At 63.3% G+C, this 16,049-nt stretch overlaps 3 protein-coding genes across 4 annotated transcripts; all 3 read right to left on the minus strand.

Annotated features, from left to right (window-relative positions):
• Positions 1 to 2,234: 2,234 nt before the first annotated feature.
• LOC311421301 (ras GTPase-activating protein 4-like) lies at positions 2,235 to 11,260 on the minus strand. Its single transcript, XM_084493008.1, has 20 exons — positions 11,133 to 11,260; positions 7,200 to 7,256; positions 6,889 to 7,002; positions 6,498 to 6,559; positions 6,275 to 6,404; positions 5,961 to 6,042; positions 5,698 to 5,829; positions 5,522 to 5,613; positions 5,319 to 5,442; positions 5,091 to 5,244; positions 4,693 to 4,757; positions 4,397 to 4,509; positions 4,130 to 4,316; positions 3,747 to 3,884; positions 3,352 to 3,666; positions 3,138 to 3,275; positions 2,925 to 3,060; positions 2,716 to 2,836; positions 2,556 to 2,620; positions 2,235 to 2,418 (listed from the first exon to the last, which is right to left on the minus strand). The coding sequence occupies exons 1-20, from the start codon at positions 11,195 to 11,197 to the stop codon at positions 2,297 to 2,299; spliced, it is 2,412 nt and encodes an 803-aa protein (XP_084349134.1). The 5' UTR covers positions 11,198 to 11,260; the 3' UTR covers positions 2,235 to 2,296.
• A 1,277-nt stretch (positions 11,261 to 12,537) lies between these two features.
• LOC311421314 (uroplakin-3b-like protein 1) lies at positions 12,538 to 14,532 on the minus strand. Of its 2 annotated transcripts, none has more exons than XM_084493027.1 (6): positions 14,122 to 14,532; positions 13,503 to 13,650; positions 13,194 to 13,425; positions 13,030 to 13,106; positions 12,809 to 12,938; positions 12,538 to 12,728 (listed from the first exon to the last, which is right to left on the minus strand). In XM_084493027.1, the coding sequence occupies exons 1-6, from the start codon at positions 14,272 to 14,274 to the stop codon at positions 12,626 to 12,628; spliced, it is 843 nt and encodes a 280-aa protein (XP_084349153.1). In that variant the 5' UTR covers positions 14,275 to 14,532; the 3' UTR covers positions 12,538 to 12,625. The 2 variants fall into 2 exon arrangements, with proteins under 2 accessions (XP_084349153.1, XP_084349154.1); XM_084493028.1 differs by having other exon boundaries at positions 13,503 to 13,655; positions 14,130 to 14,531.
• Positions 14,533 to 14,562: 30 nt separating this feature from the next.
• Positions 14,563 to 16,049, minus strand: LOC311421498 (uroplakin-3b-like; the record flags this gene model as incomplete). Its single annotated transcript, XM_084493441.1, has 5 exons — positions 15,769 to 16,049; positions 15,478 to 15,694; positions 15,291 to 15,367; positions 14,987 to 15,107; positions 14,563 to 14,731 (listed from the first exon to the last, which is right to left on the minus strand). Exons 1-5 carry the CDS (start codon positions 15,926 to 15,928, stop codon positions 14,563 to 14,565), a joined length of 744 nt encoding a protein of 247 aa, XP_084349567.1. The 5' UTR covers positions 15,929 to 16,049.

Below are 16,049 nucleotides of genomic sequence, written 5' to 3' on the forward strand. Positions count from 1 at the left end.
GTGTGCCACCATCAGCGCTCATATAGGTAGTGTGGTTGGAAAAGACCACCAAGATCAAATGGTCCAGCTGTCCCCCTACCACCCGTGTCACCCACTAAACCATGTCCTCAATGCCAGAAACACTCTGTAGACAATAGCATAGGCTCAGGCGAGGATCTCAGCAAAGTAGCATTTTTATTTGCAATTGCAATGGTGGCGTCCCCCAAGCAGGAGCACACCTACTAGTTCCATAACACAGTTCATATACTTTTTTTTTTTCTCTTGACAACTGGGACTGTTCCCCTGTTTCCCCATTGACTGGGTAATCCAGGTTCACAATCTATCTGGTGCTTCACAGCCTACACATGGCTTTCATGGCCTGTTATAAATCAAATTTCTTTTACCTTTTATACTCTTTGAGGTGGTAATGTTTCTACACAGTGATTTCCGCCTAATTGCGGTAAGGATTCTGGCTGTCTGCATTTTACAAGGTCGCCTCTTAAGCTTTCTTATCACTGCAAGCATATCTCAATACCACATTCCTTCCAAAAACATTTTTATTCCCACATTAATCACCAGGTCCAACCTTCCCTTAAGGTTGGAATAAACTTTACTGTGTGATCCTGTTTGCAGGACGCCTGCCATTGCAATGGTGAATAAAATAGCTTCCCAGAACTTCCCAGAAGACCCTGCCTGAGAAAATTATTGATTTTTTTCTCACAACTGGGGAGAAGTAGTAGATATGGGTGGGCAGGGCTTTTTTTTTTTTTTTTTCCTTCATCATCGAGGCCACGCGAGGGAGCCTCCAGGACCCGGCAGCCCTCCTGAGGGAGTTTGACAAGGCATGGGCAGAGCCAAGGCACGGTTCTCCTCAAAAGCCTCTTGTGGGCAGAGTGGAAGTCCCTATTAAAGAGGAAAGCCCCAAGCTGGCTTTTGGTTGGATAAATTCATAGAATCATAGAGTTATTAAGATTGGAAAAGACCACAAAGATAATTTGCAGAAGTGGCTGCAAAGGCCAAGGCCACCTGGGGAGGATGGAAGCCATGGCCAGAGCCATGGCCATGAGGAACACAGTACTTGAGCAGCACCGCCATGAAACACCTCCACCCAGTGCTGCCACAGTGCTACCAGTGCCTGTCCCTCTGACCAGCAGTGTCCCCAAAGAAGGACAGGGGTGCAGGGGACAAAGTGCCTTTATTGCCACCACCCAAGAAGAGCCAGAGCCATGCGCAGGAGGAGAGTCAGGCTGAGCTTCATCCTGCCCTCTCCCAGTGATCAATACCAATACCAGAGGTGGCTGTCACGGTGAGCAGAGCTCTGGCAGTGACCACCAGGACTAACAGCAGCTGTGGCTCAGCCTTGTGATGCCACAAGGCCTTTGGTCGTGACAAGGCTGGGGAGGATGCGGGCAGGCGGTCTTCAAAGCAGTGCACACGGGGGCACTTCCTGCCCAGCAAGGTTTTGGGCCTGAGCCCCCCCAATGTTTTGGGCCATTCCCTGAATTTCTCAGTGAGAAGGAGCCTTGGCAATGCCACATCCAAGCTGGGCAGCCGTGGCACAGTTCTCCTCAAAAGCCTCTTGGGGGCAGAGCGGAAGCCCCCGTTAAGAAGAAAGCCCCCAGTTGGCCGTTGGTTGGACAAAATCATAGAATCATAGTTATTAAGGTTGGAAAGGAGCTCCAAAATCATCTGGTCCAACCGTGCCCCTACCACTACTGTCACCCACTAAACCATGTCCCCAAGCACCACGTCCAACCTCTCCTTGAACACCCCCAGGGACGGTGACTCCACCACCTCCCTGGGCAACCCGTCCCAACACCTGACTGCTCCTTCTGAGCAGAAATGTCTCCTCATTTCCCACCTGAACCTCCCCTGGCACAACTTGAGGCCATTCCCTCTGGTCCTATCACTGGTTACCTGTGAGGAGAGGCTGACCCCCAGCTCCCCACCCCTTCTTTTCAGGGAGTTGCAGAGAGCAACTCTGCCCTGAGCCTTCTCTTCCCCAGACCAAACCCCAGTTCCCTCAGCCACGCCTCACAGGACTTGTGTCCCAGGCCCTTCACCAACTTTGTGGCCCTTCTCTGGACATGCTCCAGGCCCTCAATGTCCCTCTTATCCTTGATGTCCCCATGGCCTCCCTTGTGGCTACTGCCCCAAGCCCCTTGGTACTGAAATGACACATTCCTGGATGGATGCTCTTTCTTCATCTGGGAGAAGTGGCCTGCTGCCAGCAGAAATTTTCAAGAGGACAGGGGTGCAGGGAACAAAGTGCCTTTATTGCCACCACCCACGACAGAGATCTCCCTGCCCACACCCCTCACGTCTGCAGCTCCAGCAGGGCAGGGGATGCGGGGGGACTGGGGGACAGCAGGCGGTGGCAGCCCTCCAGGTCTTGCAGCACCTCAAAGAGCTGGCTCAGCCCCGGGGGCACTGGGGCACCTGCGGGGGGGACCAAAGGGCAATGATACCAGACCTCCCCAAAAACACGCAGGATGCCCCAAACAGTGCATCCCTGATGGGGATGGGGAGCTGAGGGTTCCTCCCTCTGTTTCCCCAAGTGTCCCCCTCATCACTACCTTCACCGCAGACCTGGGGGCCGTTCTGGGGGTCCTCCATCTTCACCAACTCCCAGTATTTCTCCCTGGGGAGAAGGGAACGGGGGAGACAGAGCCTTTGTGGGGCAGGGGACACACAGGGGGTTGTCCTCCCTGTTGTCCCCCCCCAAGAGGGGCTCACCTGAGGGGCTGCTGGAGGCCATGGAGGTGCTGGAAGAGGCGCTGTGCCTCTGCGTCGGGATCCAGGGGGTCACTCCAGTCCTGCAGGGTGACACCGTGCCGGGTCCGGTCGCACCCCAGCCCTGTGGGACAGAGGGCTGGCGATGGGTTTTGGAGGGAGGCAGGCACCCCACTAACACCCCCGCGTCGCATCCTGGCCACCCCCTGTACCCGTCCTGTCCTTCTGGTGGCAGCAGGTCCACTTGTCCCCCCTGAAGACGCCGGGGTGGTAGGCGCAGAGCAGCTGGGGGTTGTTGCCGCACACCTTGCGCAGGGCGGACAGCCACTGGTTCAGCTCGTTGACGCACTGCCGCAGGGGACGGGGTGGAGATGGGGTGTCCCGGCTGGCTGACACCCCCCATCCCCACCCCAGTCCCATCCCACCTTGCACTGCAGGTAAGCTGTCTCCTGCTGCCCGTTCTCATCCACGTAGACAACCTGCATGACGTGGCAGCTCCCGAAGCTCTTCTCCTCCACCTTCTCGGCCGCACGGATGTTGGCCAGGGCGATGGAGCCGATCCTCTGCCAGATGGGGGACACGGTGCTCAGTGCCACCCCAGTCACGGCGGGGTTCCACCTCCTCCTGTGCCCCCCTTACCTCTGCCCCAGGGCTCTTGGCAAAGCTCAGGGCCTCCCCGGTGAGGCAGAAGTGGAGCTTCTTGGCAGCACAGGACAGCAGCGGCCCCTTGCCCCGCGTCTTGTGGACGAAGAGCAGCCCCTCCTTCACCACGGCAGCGGGGGGGCTCCGCAGCCTCCCCTCGCCATCGTCCTCCTCTTCCTCCGTCCCCACCAGCCGGGTGATGAAGGCCTTCATCTGGCTGGCACCCTGCTGCAGGGCGGGCTGCAGTGGGGCCAGCCAGGCCTCCTTGGCCCTTCCCGCTGCCGGCTCCATGTTGCCCACCATCTGGATGGCCTGCAGACCACAGGACGGTGGCATCACCACCGTGACATCGCCCCCGCTGCCGTCCATCCCCTGCCGTCCCCTGTCCCCACCTTGGCCAGGAGCAGCAGCGTGCGGCTGGTGCGCGCGTCGGCGTGCGCGTCCCGCAGGTGGAAGAGCTTGGGGGTCATGATGGCCGGCGAGAAGAAGCGGAGGCAGAGGAAGCTGGTGACAGCCACGAACTTGGCGTGCTGCAGCCACCAAGATGTGTGAGGGCCCATCCCCGTGGGGGACATCCCCACGGGCCCTGCTCCATACGCAGGAGCAGAGCCCACCAAGCAGACTGGGACGGCCCCAGCGCACCCTGCCTTTTGGCAATGTCCCTTCTCGACCCTCCCAAAGAGACTTCCACCTTCATGGCATGGTGTGAAACCAGCCTCCATGGCCCTCCAGCCCCACCGCAGGCTTTGACCAGGGTCCCCGCGCCCAGCCTGACCTGGTGCTCTGGGAAGCGCTCCCCGACGCGCTGGAAGAGCTGCCGGAAAGCGGCGCGGATGACAGGGGGGCAGGTGGGGGCCGACTTGCTGATGGTGTCCAGCAGCTCCCCGAGGTAGGACTGGAGATGCTGGCGGCCCTGCTCCATCACCTCGCTCTCCGTCTGCACCCGGTGCAGCCCCGAGCACCTGCGGGCACCATCGGAGCCCATCAGCCCCACGCCGGGGGCAGCCCCAGCCCACCGCCATCCCCCCCCTGTGCCCCTTACCCAACGTCTTTGATCTCCACCTTGCTGGGGTCCAGCTCCACATACTTCTTCTCCTCGAACACACGGGTGATGATGGGCCCCAGAACGGCGTGCAGGTACTGCATCCCTGTCACCTGCCGGGGGACCACAGCCGTGTATTTGGCACCCGACACCCCCATCCCCAGGGCCACCCAGGGGATTTTCTTCAACTCCTGGCCCCAGGGGGAGAAACAGCCCCAGCAGGGCTCCCCCTTGGGGACCTGGCACGAGCAGGGCTTGGGCTGAAGCTCCCCGTGGGTCTGGGGACAGTGTGGCACCTTGAGGAAGGACTCCATCGATTTTGAGGCCAAGGAGTTGCTCCGAAACAAAGTGTTGGGCTCGCCTGTGGAAGGGGAGAGGGGCTGTGGGGACGGCCCTGGGTCACCCCCAGGAAGCTGCAGCCGTGGGGGTGTTCCCAGGGGCTCTGCCCTCCACCCCCTGCCCGTTCTCACTGCAGTCAGAGGTTTCCCAACCTCAAACCATTGCTCCTCCACCAACTACAGCCAACACTGCCAGCAAGTTCCCCGGGATGAACCCAGCAGGTTCCCACCCACAGCACAGCACGACGGCTGAACCTCAGCCGTGCCCCCAGGAATCACCATGCGAGGTTGCAGAGATTTTGCAGCCCCAAGAGAAGGCTGGCAGCCCCCGGCACCGCTCCCCAGCCCAGCCTTACAGGGCTTGGCCAGCTCCAGCTCAAAGAGCAGGTCCAGGAACTCCTTCACCAGCCCTTGGCCCAGGAAGAGCTTCACCAAGTTGACGGCGACCTCCTGCCGGCACTCGGCCGTGGTGGTTTCATCGAGGAGGGTGACCAGGTGTACCCGGCCGTCCTGGAGGGGAGAAACACGAGGATGTGGTGGCCCGAGGGAGACGCACACCCACATCCCCATCCCGGACCCCTCACCTGGCGCCCCGACTTCACCTCCTGGCAGAGGAGCTGGACCAGGGGCTGGTAGCAGTGCGAGGGCAGCACCGTCTCGTCCCGCAGCCTCAGCTGCAGCTGCAGCGAGCCCAGGCTGCCTCGGCGCCTGCAGGAACACGGCGTGCACGTCCCCACCACGTCCCACCTTGCTCATCCCTGCGGTGCGCCCCGGTGCCCAGACTCACCCGTCCTCCCTCGGCTTGGACCTGTGGGGCTGCAGCCTGAACCAGCCCTCCTGCCGCCCGGCCGCCCGCAGCCCCTGCACGCCGAACACCACCTGGGTGGGAAGGGGAGGTTCAGAAATGCCCCCTGCCTGCCCCACAACCTGCAGGGGCGGGTGGCGATGCTTTTTGGGGCTCACCTTGCCCAAGAAGTCGTTCTTGCTGACGAGGTCCCAGTCCCACACCTCCACGCACAGCTTCTCCCCGGCGGGCTCGGGCAGCTCGAACTCGAAGGATTCGTTCCAGCGCGGGTAGCAGGACTTCTTCACCACCTGCAAAGGCAACGGCTTCGCCCCTTTGCCGCGGGGATTTCATCCCTCTGGGGACGCTGAGGGCTCCCCGCTGGGGGTTTTCCCTGCACTGCCACAGGCCACGGGATGGGATAAGCTGGAGCAGGACTCACGGCGCTCTCCTGTGTCTTGCCGTTGTAGCGCACACGGACGAAGGGGTCAGAGGCTCCGTTCCGGTCCTTCTTGGCCAAATCCCTGCGGAGAAGAGAGGGGACGTTCCAGTTAACCCCCAAAACACCGAGTTGCACTCCTGCTCGTCTCCTTGGTTCCCCTGCCTCAGGCACAATGGGGAAACCGAGTCACGGAGCAGCCAGGACTCACCAGAGAGCAGCAGGCAAGGAGCTGCCCATGCCACCCCGGGAGCGGGACATCCCCGTCCCCATCCCCGTCCCCATCCCTGTCCCCATCCCCGTCCCCGTCCCCTCACCTGGCCTCCAGCACGGTGCAGCGCAGCCGCCGGCCACCCTCGCCCTCCAGGAGCTCCACGCAGAGGTGGATTTCCCCCTGCACCTCCTCGTCAGGATCCACCTCGCTGAGGCTCACCCAGCCGCTGTACCCTGCGGGGACGGCGGGCACCGTCACGGGGGGACCCGGGCACGCCTCCGGCACCGGCTGGCTGCAGGGCTGGGGACAGCCCCCCCGTCCCCTACCCTTGGGGTGCTCTGCCAGCATGGCGCGGGTGATGCAGACCTTCCCGATCACGTCGTCACGGCTGCAAAACACAAGCAGGGAGGTGCCAGGGGGGGTGGCACAAAGGGACAGGGGATGAGGCGCCCGGGGGTCCTGGGCTGGGGTCCCCACGGTGCCGCTGTCCCCACCTCAGCCACTGCTCGCTGCCACCTCGGGCTCAGGACACCACATCCAGCACCATCCCCTCCCAGCCTGGATGCTTTCGTGTCCTAAAACCCACACCTGCGTGGCCAGCTGTGGGTTCTCTGGTGTCTGCTATGGGGCTGAGCAGACTGCCCGTCCCCTATAAGCGCTGAGCTCCAGCTCCCCAGCCCTAAACCCTGCGGTGTCCCAGCAGCGACCTGCCCGTACCTGAGCGCGTCCTCATCCATGACATAGATGGAGACGCTGTGAAAGGTGGGCTGCAGGTGCACCTCGTACTCCTCCCCCCAGAACGGGGACAGCGTCTTCCACACCGTGGCAGTCCTGCGGGGCAGAACGGCACCGCTGATGGCGGGGACAGAGCCCCACGAGCGTTTGGTGACACCTGGCTGGGGTGCAGCACCCGCAGCGGGGTGGCTTACGGGGCAGGGCTTGGCCGTGGGCTACCGGGCACCGTGGCCCATGCCTTGAGGAGGGGCTCAGCCCAAAGCAGAGAGGGCAGAGGGCCCGGACCCGCTCACCTGATGATGGGCTCGTTGTCGATCTTCACGATGCAGTATGGGTCGCTGCTCCCCGTGCTGGAAGGCAACGGCACGGCCCCGTCAGCGCCGCCGGTCCCGCGGCTACAGGCACGCGGCGAGCCCGGCTTCGTAGCCCTGACCCCAGCATCCTGCTGGCAGCCGAAGGCGGCTTCTCTTCCAGATAGGAAGGCGAATAACAAACAAATCCCACCCTTTCCCCAAAGTGAGTGTTTGCAGCCCTTTTTGGCACACACCGGGAGCCACAACAGCCTCCTCCAGCCCCGAGACGGACCCAGAGCCCAGACATCCCCGGGGACACCCTGCGGTGACGCAGGGCGAGGGCAGCGCGTGCCATGGCCACCGCAGGGTGTTTGTGGCCACCACGATGCTCTGAGCCCGCATCCTCCCCGAGGACGGCCCCAGTCACCATTCCTGCGTGCTACTGCCAAAAAATCACCACTTGACAGCCAGGCCGAGTTCCTCAGAAAGGGGGTGACTCAGCTGCCGGCACGGATGGGGCCGGAGGTGGAGGAGCCATCGGGACCCGTGTGCTGGCCAAGGAGGTGGAAAGGGATCTGCTCAGCGTGCGTCTGGGGGCACCCATGGGTCCTGGCTGCCCCGAGCGCTTCAGAACGATGGCTGGGGGACCCCACATCACCACACACGGCTGCCAGGGGATGAAAAGGGTTTGGGATGCTCCCTGCCCTGCACAGCGCAGCTGCTGGGGGACCAAAGGGGTCCAGGAGGGGACCCACACGGCCACGTGGGGCTGCCACCAGCATCGGGGGCCTCACAGCTCGGCCACTTGGCCATCCCTACGGAACATGGGTTTGCTCCAGAGAGCGACAGGCGGCCGGAAGACAAAATAAACAAGCAAGAGCAAACAGCCCCAATCTGCCTTCGCCGTCTCCCTTTCAACACGCAGGGGACCTTGCCCCCGCGCTCCGTTTCTGTGTGCTGCACGCCCTGGGCATGGTGCCGGTGTCCTCGTCCCTTGGTGTCCCCTCCCGGGGCACCCCCAGTGTCGGGCAGGTTGCTAAGAGCCGCACTCTGCCCGCTCCCAGCCACGGCCAGGCAGGTTTTAAATGAAACCAGGGGATTAAGCACCATTAACCCGAAACTACCGCCGTTCCCTGCCTTATGCAAACCATTAAGCGGGCAGGGAGTACACAGACAGAGAGCCACCATCTGCCCAGCTGAGCTCTGCCGAACAACACAGAGCAGGTTTTCAGTGCCGGTGGCTGTAGGGGCACTGTGCTGGGTTTTCCTGCTAGCCCTGAATTTTGGGGAGCTCCCAGCATGGTCAGCATCAGCGCTGCAGCGCCCAACCACAGCCCCAGAGCAGCGCCGGGGGATTTGCATGTGAGCAAAGCACCAGCACGGGGATGCGCCGAGCACCTGGGCTTGCGCATCGTTTGCTCCTGGCTGATCCCAGCCACCAGCACGAGGGATTAAAACCCAGGTTTGCCAAAATCTGCTGCTTCAGAGCCCGTGCTTTGCAGGGGCTGGGGATAAATCCCCTGGGGGCCCTGCAGCCCGGGCAGGGTCACGCAGCCGAACGCCCCGGATTATGTCGTCTTTGCAGCATCGCCACCAGCACTCGTCGAATGGCAGGGAAGGCGATTTTGCAGGCTCTCCGTGGGTGCTGGGCATCCTGCTGCCGCCCACGCAGCTGGCCTGGAGCACAGAGCCCGAGCGTTGTGATGGAGGGGAAGGAGAGGGGAAGGGGAAAGGTCGGGCTTTAGAAGGAGAAAACATAAAAAAAACAACGAGGGGTAGGGGTTGACAGCACCACACAGTGCTGCCTCGTGGGACTGGGGAGGGGGCTGAGACAGCAAGCTCTGCCATTAAAAAAACACTGCTTTTACCCAGCCCTTGGGGAGGCAGGGGGAAAAATTCCAGAAAGCAGGCAATTTTCCTTGCTTTCCCGCACTGAAGATGCAGGGGGGGATTCTGCAGGGCTCAGCTGGGGGGGCTCGGGAGCCCTGCGGGGCTGGAGGTGCTTTCCCGGGCTGGGTCCCACGCGGTGCAGCCGGCGACGTGCCGGAGGGCAGGAGCTGCAGCAGGTTTCCTGCCTCTTTATGGGCAGCTCCACGGTTTTGTGGCTGCCCGGCGGCCCCGCTGCCAAACCACGCTCGGGGCGGGCGCCTGCAGGAGGAACAGAAACAAGGGGTGCTGCTTCTGCTCTGGGAAGAGGGGGGGAACCCACAGGAACAGCGGCGGGGAGAAACTTTGCATCGCTGCGGGGCCGGGCTGGGGTAGAGCCCAGCAAAACCCTGCTGCTGCTGTGAGAACGGGGCTGCGGGGGCAACGGGGCACCGGGGGGGCACCAAGAGCAGCAGCATCACCCAAATCCTGCTGCTGAGCACCGTGGCTGCAGTGAGGTCCTCCTCCGTCGGATTTAGATGGAGAACCCCGCCGGTGCAGACCTGCCCGCCCTGCCAGGAGCAGGTTTTCCCCCCCAGCCCGAGCTCAGAGGCCGTGAATTACGTTGTGCAGGGTTTATGGCTGCCGGCAGCACAGCACAGACCTCGAAGCTTTTGTTCTTGCAGCCTCCGGAGTGGTCACAGTTTTAAATGTCAGGGTGCCCGGGGACTCGCTGTGCTGCACCCACGGAGAGGGAAGCCCGGGAGGGGGAGGTTTGTGAGCGGGCTCTGACCCACAAACACGCCCCGGGGCTGCCGGTGACATCCCGGATTTCCTTAGGGAAACCCCAAAGGCTGCCTGCGACAGGACAGGGCGGAGGACCAGGATGCCATAAATCAGCGGGATGCCATAAATCAGCGGCAGGAGCAGGGGAGGGGATGGCAGCGGTGAATGCACCGGGTCTGTGCTTGGGTTTCCCTCCCGGGGCAGCCGCTGCCCCTGCCCTGAGCCTCGTGCCCACGGGGCTGGAAAGCTCTGCTCCCATCTGGAAACCTCCGCTCACGGCGGCGTCATCCCTCCCGCAAAATGTTCCTCCTAAAAAGCAGAGCCTCCCCTCGCTGGTCTGAGCTCCCAGCGGGGATGGATGCCAAGGGATTTAAAAAAATAAATAAAAACCAGGCCTTGACACATGGGGTTTAGGAAAAAAAAAGGCAAGAAGAAAAAAAAAAAAGTCATGTTTCTTTCCTTGTTTATCCTCTTTTTCCATGACGGCTGTAGGTTTTTTTTGCTTTTTTTTTTCCAGCAGCCCCGACCCTGCCAGGCTGCAGTGTGCTCCTCGATGGCATCCCGTGGGCTCCACGCCTGGGTCCCCCCCGTGCTGTCCCCACGTCCTGCCCCGTGGCGATGCTGGGATGCGTGGACAGCCCTTGGGGGGCTGCCAAGGAGGGAAAACCCGACCCGATGGGGACACCGATGGAGCCCCCAGGCTGGGTGCTGGGAGATGAGCGGGGACAGAGGGATGGGGGCACCTCCTGGTGGGTGACAGCCCTACCGGGGTCCCTGCGAAGCTGTATGGCCGCCCCCACCCCCAAAATTATAGGGGCTGCTTTAAAGCACCGTGCTGGGACACCCCCAACGCTGAGTGCTCCGGGGAGGGAACCTCAAAGACATCCCAGGGGTGTCCCGAAAGCCAGGGGGGCACCAAAGCACTAGGAATGGCTGTGGGCACCCCAGAGCACCCCCAGAGGGGGTCCCTAAAGCAAAAGCACTGCGGGGAGCGCCGCGCCAAAGCCACCCTGGGGGAAACCCTAAAGGAAGGAGCACCCCAAAGCCATCCGGGGGGGGGACCCCCAAAGCACAGGCACTGCCGGGGCGGTCCCAAACCCATTCCGGGCCATCCCCCAAACCACGGGGGGCGCCCCCAAGCCCCGGGAGCGCTCCCCCAAATCACGGGGGCTGGCTGCGGGGCGCACCCCAAATCCACGGTGGGGGCGAAGCAGCACGGCAGCGGCCCGGGGGCATCCCAAACCCTTCCCGGAGCCCCCCCCCCGGCCCGGGGGCACTCACATGTCCTTGGCGGGCAGGTCCCTGCCCTCCACGATGCGCACGGACAGGGCGCTGCGCAGCGCCATGGGGGCGGCGGCACCGCGCGGACACGGCGGGACTCGAACCCGCGGCCCCAGCGCCCCCAGCCCATGTGCCGGCCGGCGCCGCGGGCAGCCAATCAGAGCGCGGGGCGGGGACAGGGGGCGGAGCCTTCAAGGAGGCGGGCGGGGCCTGGAGGAGGTGGGCGGGGCGAGGCGCGCAGGGGGGCGGGGCCCAAACCCCGGGTTTCGCCTGGTTTGGGGTTTTCCTTTTTTTTCCCTTTTTTTCTTTTTTTCTTTCTTTCCTGTTTTTGTTCTTTCCCTTACTTTCCTTTTTCCCTTCCCCCCTCTTTTTCCCCGTTTTTTCCCCTTTTTTCCTCTTTTCCCTCTTTTTTCCCCTTTTTTCCTCTTTTCCCCCCTCTTTTCCCTCTTTTTTTCCCCTTTTCTTTTTCCCATTTTTCCCCTCTTTTATTTTTCCTTTTTTCCCCCTCTTTTCTTTTCCCCCTTCCCTTCTTTCATTTTTCCCCCTTTTTCCTTTTCTTTCTTTTTTATTTTCTTTCCCTTCCCCCCCTTTTCTTTTTCCCTTTTTTCCCTCTTTTATTTTTCCATTTTCCACCCTCTTTTCTTTTCCCCTTTCCCTTCTTTCATTTTTTCCCTTTTCTTTACTTTTTTATTTTCTTTCCCTTTTTCCCTTTTCTTTTTCCCTTTTTTCCCTCTTTTCTTTTTCCCTTTTCTTTTTCCCCCTTCCCTTCTTTCATTTTTTTCCATTTTTTCCTTTTCTTTTTTTTTTTTTCTTTTTTTTTCCTTTTTTTTTTTCTTTTTTGGCAGGGTTGGGGCTGTGCCCGTGGTGTCGCAAGGAGGTGGTCTCGGTGCACTGAACACACCTTCAGCAATGTGCAGGGAGCAGGGAAAACCCTCCCGGGGGACCTCTCCGCTAAAGGACACCGAGGGGCCTTGGCATTTGTGCCCAGCTGCTGCGGGGACACCGTGGGGACACTGCAGGGACATTTTAGGGACACCACGGGGACATTGCAGGGACATGGTGGGGACACCATGGGATCATGCCGCCCTGTCCTGCAGCTCACGGGGGCGGTTTGCAGAGTGGGGGCAGGCGCCTCCCGCTGCCCTTGCAGCGAGCACAGGGCCCGGGGCTCTCCTGGCCCCACAGAAACCTGGGGGGGCTGCCACCACCCCCGGGCTGTTCCCAGGCTCGGTGGGGTGAGCCCAGACCCTGCCTTACACCGGGGGGCTTCTCACCCATGGCCAAAGCAGACCAAGCACAGGAACACCTCCCCCTCCCCAAACCCCAAACCCTCGCCGCATTACAGGGCCGGGACACTCGGCGAGGCATCGCTGGAGGCCACAGAGGGAGGCAGAGGCGGGCAGGAGGCAGGCAGAAATCCCATTTATCTCCGCTCCCACTCAGCCCGCGGTCACCCCGGGGTCCCCTGGGGGGTTCCCGGCGGGCGGCGGGGCTCAGAGGCGCGCGGCCGGCTGGTCGTAGACGTGGTGGGTGTTGTAGCGCCGCACCGACACCGCCTCCGGCTTGAAGATGCCTCCACGGCCGCAGGGGTCGGAGCTGGGGGGACAGGGGCACGGGGTTAGGGACACAGGGTGCTGGTGTCACCCCCCCACTCCTCGTGTGCCCCCCGGACTCACCCGCTGAAGGCCAGCGTGGCCACCAGGCCGGCCAGCAGCACGGCGAGGAGGATGGAGAGGATGGAGGTGATGGCGATCATCTCGGTGCTGCGCTTGCCGCCCGCCCCGGGGCTGCTCGGGGGCTGCTGGGCTGGGGGAGAGAGATCAGGGTGTGTGGGGGGGCAGCACCTCATGGGGTGCATGCCCACGGCAGCGCCCTGCCTCAGTTTCCCCCCTGGTACCTGTCCTCAGCGTGATGGGCTTCGACCACTGGGTCTCGGCCACGGGCTCGATGCCGTTCAGGGCGAGGAACTTCACCCTGGGGGAGGAGGGCAGGTTGTGGGATGGGGTCAGCACCCACCAGGGCTGCACCCCCCCCCCGTATCCTCCCCAGCACCAGGCTCACTTGTAGGGCCCGGGGCCGGGCAGGGGGCCGTTACAGGTGGGTACGGCGGTGTTTTTGGCACAGCTGGTCTCGCTGCCCACGCGCAGCACTGTGATGTCCGGGGTGTTTTTGGGGCAGGGGTAGTTGAGGGTGGTGGCGTTGAGCGTCAGGTAGGCCGAGGTGTTGGCGGGGAAGTTCTGGAAAGCCCACTGGGGCAGCCCCGGCTGCACGCTGTTGGTGAAGCTCACGGAGGCTGCGGGGACGAGGGACGGCGGTGAGGGAGGGGACACGCTGGGAGCCCCTTCCCCGTGTCCCCACCACCACACCTACCCGCGGCCTCGGCCACCACCAGCCAGATGCTGGTGGTTGTTCCTATCGCGGTGTTGTTAAAGACGCAGCGGGGCTGCTCCAGCACGAAGGTGCTGGCGGTGATCCGGCCGCTCATCTTGTGCTCGGTGAGGATCGGCTCGTACGAGAGCTCCTCTGCGATGAAAACGCGATGAGAGCGGAGCCCCCGGCCCCGGCTGGAGCAGGGGCTGGTGGCTCGGGACAGTGCCGGGGGGGTTGGCACAGAGGGAGCTGCCCCGGGGGGATCCCGGCTGCGTGGCCCCCTCGCCTCCCAGCTCCGCCCCACCGCTCGTTTTGGGTTCAAACGCAGCAAATTGGATGAAAAGATGCAGCCAGGCCCCTCGGCGCCACCACCCATGGAGAGACACAGCCCGGGGAGACCCCAGAGGCCACGGGGCTGTGCTGCAGGACCCAGCTGGGTGCCGCCCGCGAGGGTCCCAAAGCAAGGGTGTCCCCAGAAGGGGGGTGCCCTGCACCTCCTGCAGCCCCCGTGCCCATGCCGAGGGGACACCCACGAGCAGTAACATCACCCTCCCCCACCCCTATCCCCCCTAGCCCATTTTGGGGAGGGGGTCACGCCGTGAAGCCCCCCTCAGAGCACAGACTCACGCAGGCCGTGGGCCACCGGCAGCAGCAGGAGGAGCAGCGGGAGCATGGTGCAGGGCCTGGGTGCCGAGCGCCGAGTGCGGGCGGCGGGCGGGGGACGCGCGGTTTGGCCCCAGGGGACCCGCCTGCGGCCTCCAACCACCCACATTCCTGCGCCGAGCCACGGCCCCGCAGCAAACAGGTCGGGCCCGTTCCCCCGGGGAGCATTTACTACGCCTGGGTGCCCGCCGGGAGGCGCGCAGAGAACGGGCACGCTCGTAGCAGGGGTGTGCCACCGCCCGCACCCCGCACTGGGACCCGCCTCGACCCCCAGCTGCAGCCTCCCCAGCAGGGACCTCGATTTTGGGGTCTGGTGCCCCCACTTTTGGTGTTGGGGCCAGCTGGGGAACAAAGCACCAAGGGGAAGGCCGTGCGGCGAGGCCGTACTACGAGGAGTTTACTCGGCAGTGCAGGGAGCGCGAGGGGCAGAGCAGCTCCTCGCCGCCCTGCAGCACCCGCAGCAGAGGGGCTGGGGCAGGGTGGGGGAGATGTGGTGGGTCCTGTAGGAGTGCTGGGAGAAGGCAGCCCCGAAATCCCGGCGGCACAGGAGTCTCCACGCCTCGGCGCTGCAGGGAGGCAAAAGGAGGCATCGAGCAGGGTCCCCGCAGCTCCGCTGGCCCCCAAGGGACCAAACCCCACAGAAACCACCCCCTTCTCCTACATCCCCTACATCTAAAACCCCAAATCAATTTTAAAAAAAGGTCTTTAACTCTTAAAATCCTTTCTGCTCCCTCTCTTTGTCCTTGGGATGAAGAAGGGGATGCTCTCCCAGGACCCCATGGACACATCCCCCCGAGCACGGCCCCGCTCAGCCCTCGTACCCCACGGCACCGAGCGCTGCCACGGCCAGCCCGGCGCCGAGGCTGGCCAGGATGGAGGCGATGACGACCACGTCGCTGCTGCGCTGCGTGGGCGCGGGGTCAACGGTGCTCGGGCTGCGGGCTGGAAGGGCACGGGGTGAGGGACACACGGGGAGGATGGGGGGCACCCAGGAATAGGGTGAGCAGGGGAGCCTGGGGAGCTCTCCTCCCCTCTGGGGTTTGGGGTGGTGGCACGGAGGCGATGCCGCAGCCCAGGGGATGCGGGGGGAAGGTGGTGCTGTGCCAGCCCCGCTGCCACCCGTACCTCTCCGCAGGAGGATGGGGTCGGACCACCTCGTCTCCGCTTTGGGGCCGTGGCAGCCCATCACCAGGAACTTCACCCTGTGGGACGGGCACCACCGGGACAACACAAGCCCTGGGATACCTGCTAGTCCTTGGGGATGGGGAATTCCCCCCGGGGGTCCCATCCCACCCCACCCATCCCATCTCACCTGTAGGGCCCCGGGGAGGGCAGGGGCCCGTTGCAGGCTGTTTGGCCGTGCTGGCCCCCGCACACCGCGTCCCCCCCGACCCGCAGCACCGGGCCGGGCACCGAGCAGGCGTAGGCGGCCGCTGCTGTCTCCAGCGTCATGTAGGCGTGGGTGGTGGGCAGCCCCTCGTAGAGGGGCACGTCGGCACGGGACGGGGGGTTTCTGAAGGTGGCCGAGGCTGCGTGGCACAGGCAGAGGGGTGAGCAGCTAAAACAAGGGTCCCCGATGTCCCCCGCTGCACTGGGTGCTCACCGTTGGCGAAAGCCACCACGAGCCAGACGGCGTCGGAGGTGTTGGTGAGGTGGTGGAAGACACAGCAGGGTCTCTCCAGTGCGAAGGTGGTGGCCGTCACCTTCCCCAGCAGGGCCCCGGGGGGCACGCGGGGCTCGTAGGGCAGCAGGGCTGGGGGCATGGCCGTGAGCCAGTGGCACAGGGACCCCAGCTCGTGGCTGCGCCAGGGTCACCCCAGTGGGATGGCAGCCACATAGAGCCCCCCCAAACCCACAAACAGCCCCATGAGCCCTCCCCAGCAC

Source organism: Aythya ferina (assembly GCF_964211825.1).
Source record: "Aythya ferina genome assembly, chromosome: 19".
Taxonomy (NCBI): domain Eukaryota; kingdom Metazoa; phylum Chordata; class Aves; order Anseriformes; family Anatidae; genus Aythya; species Aythya ferina.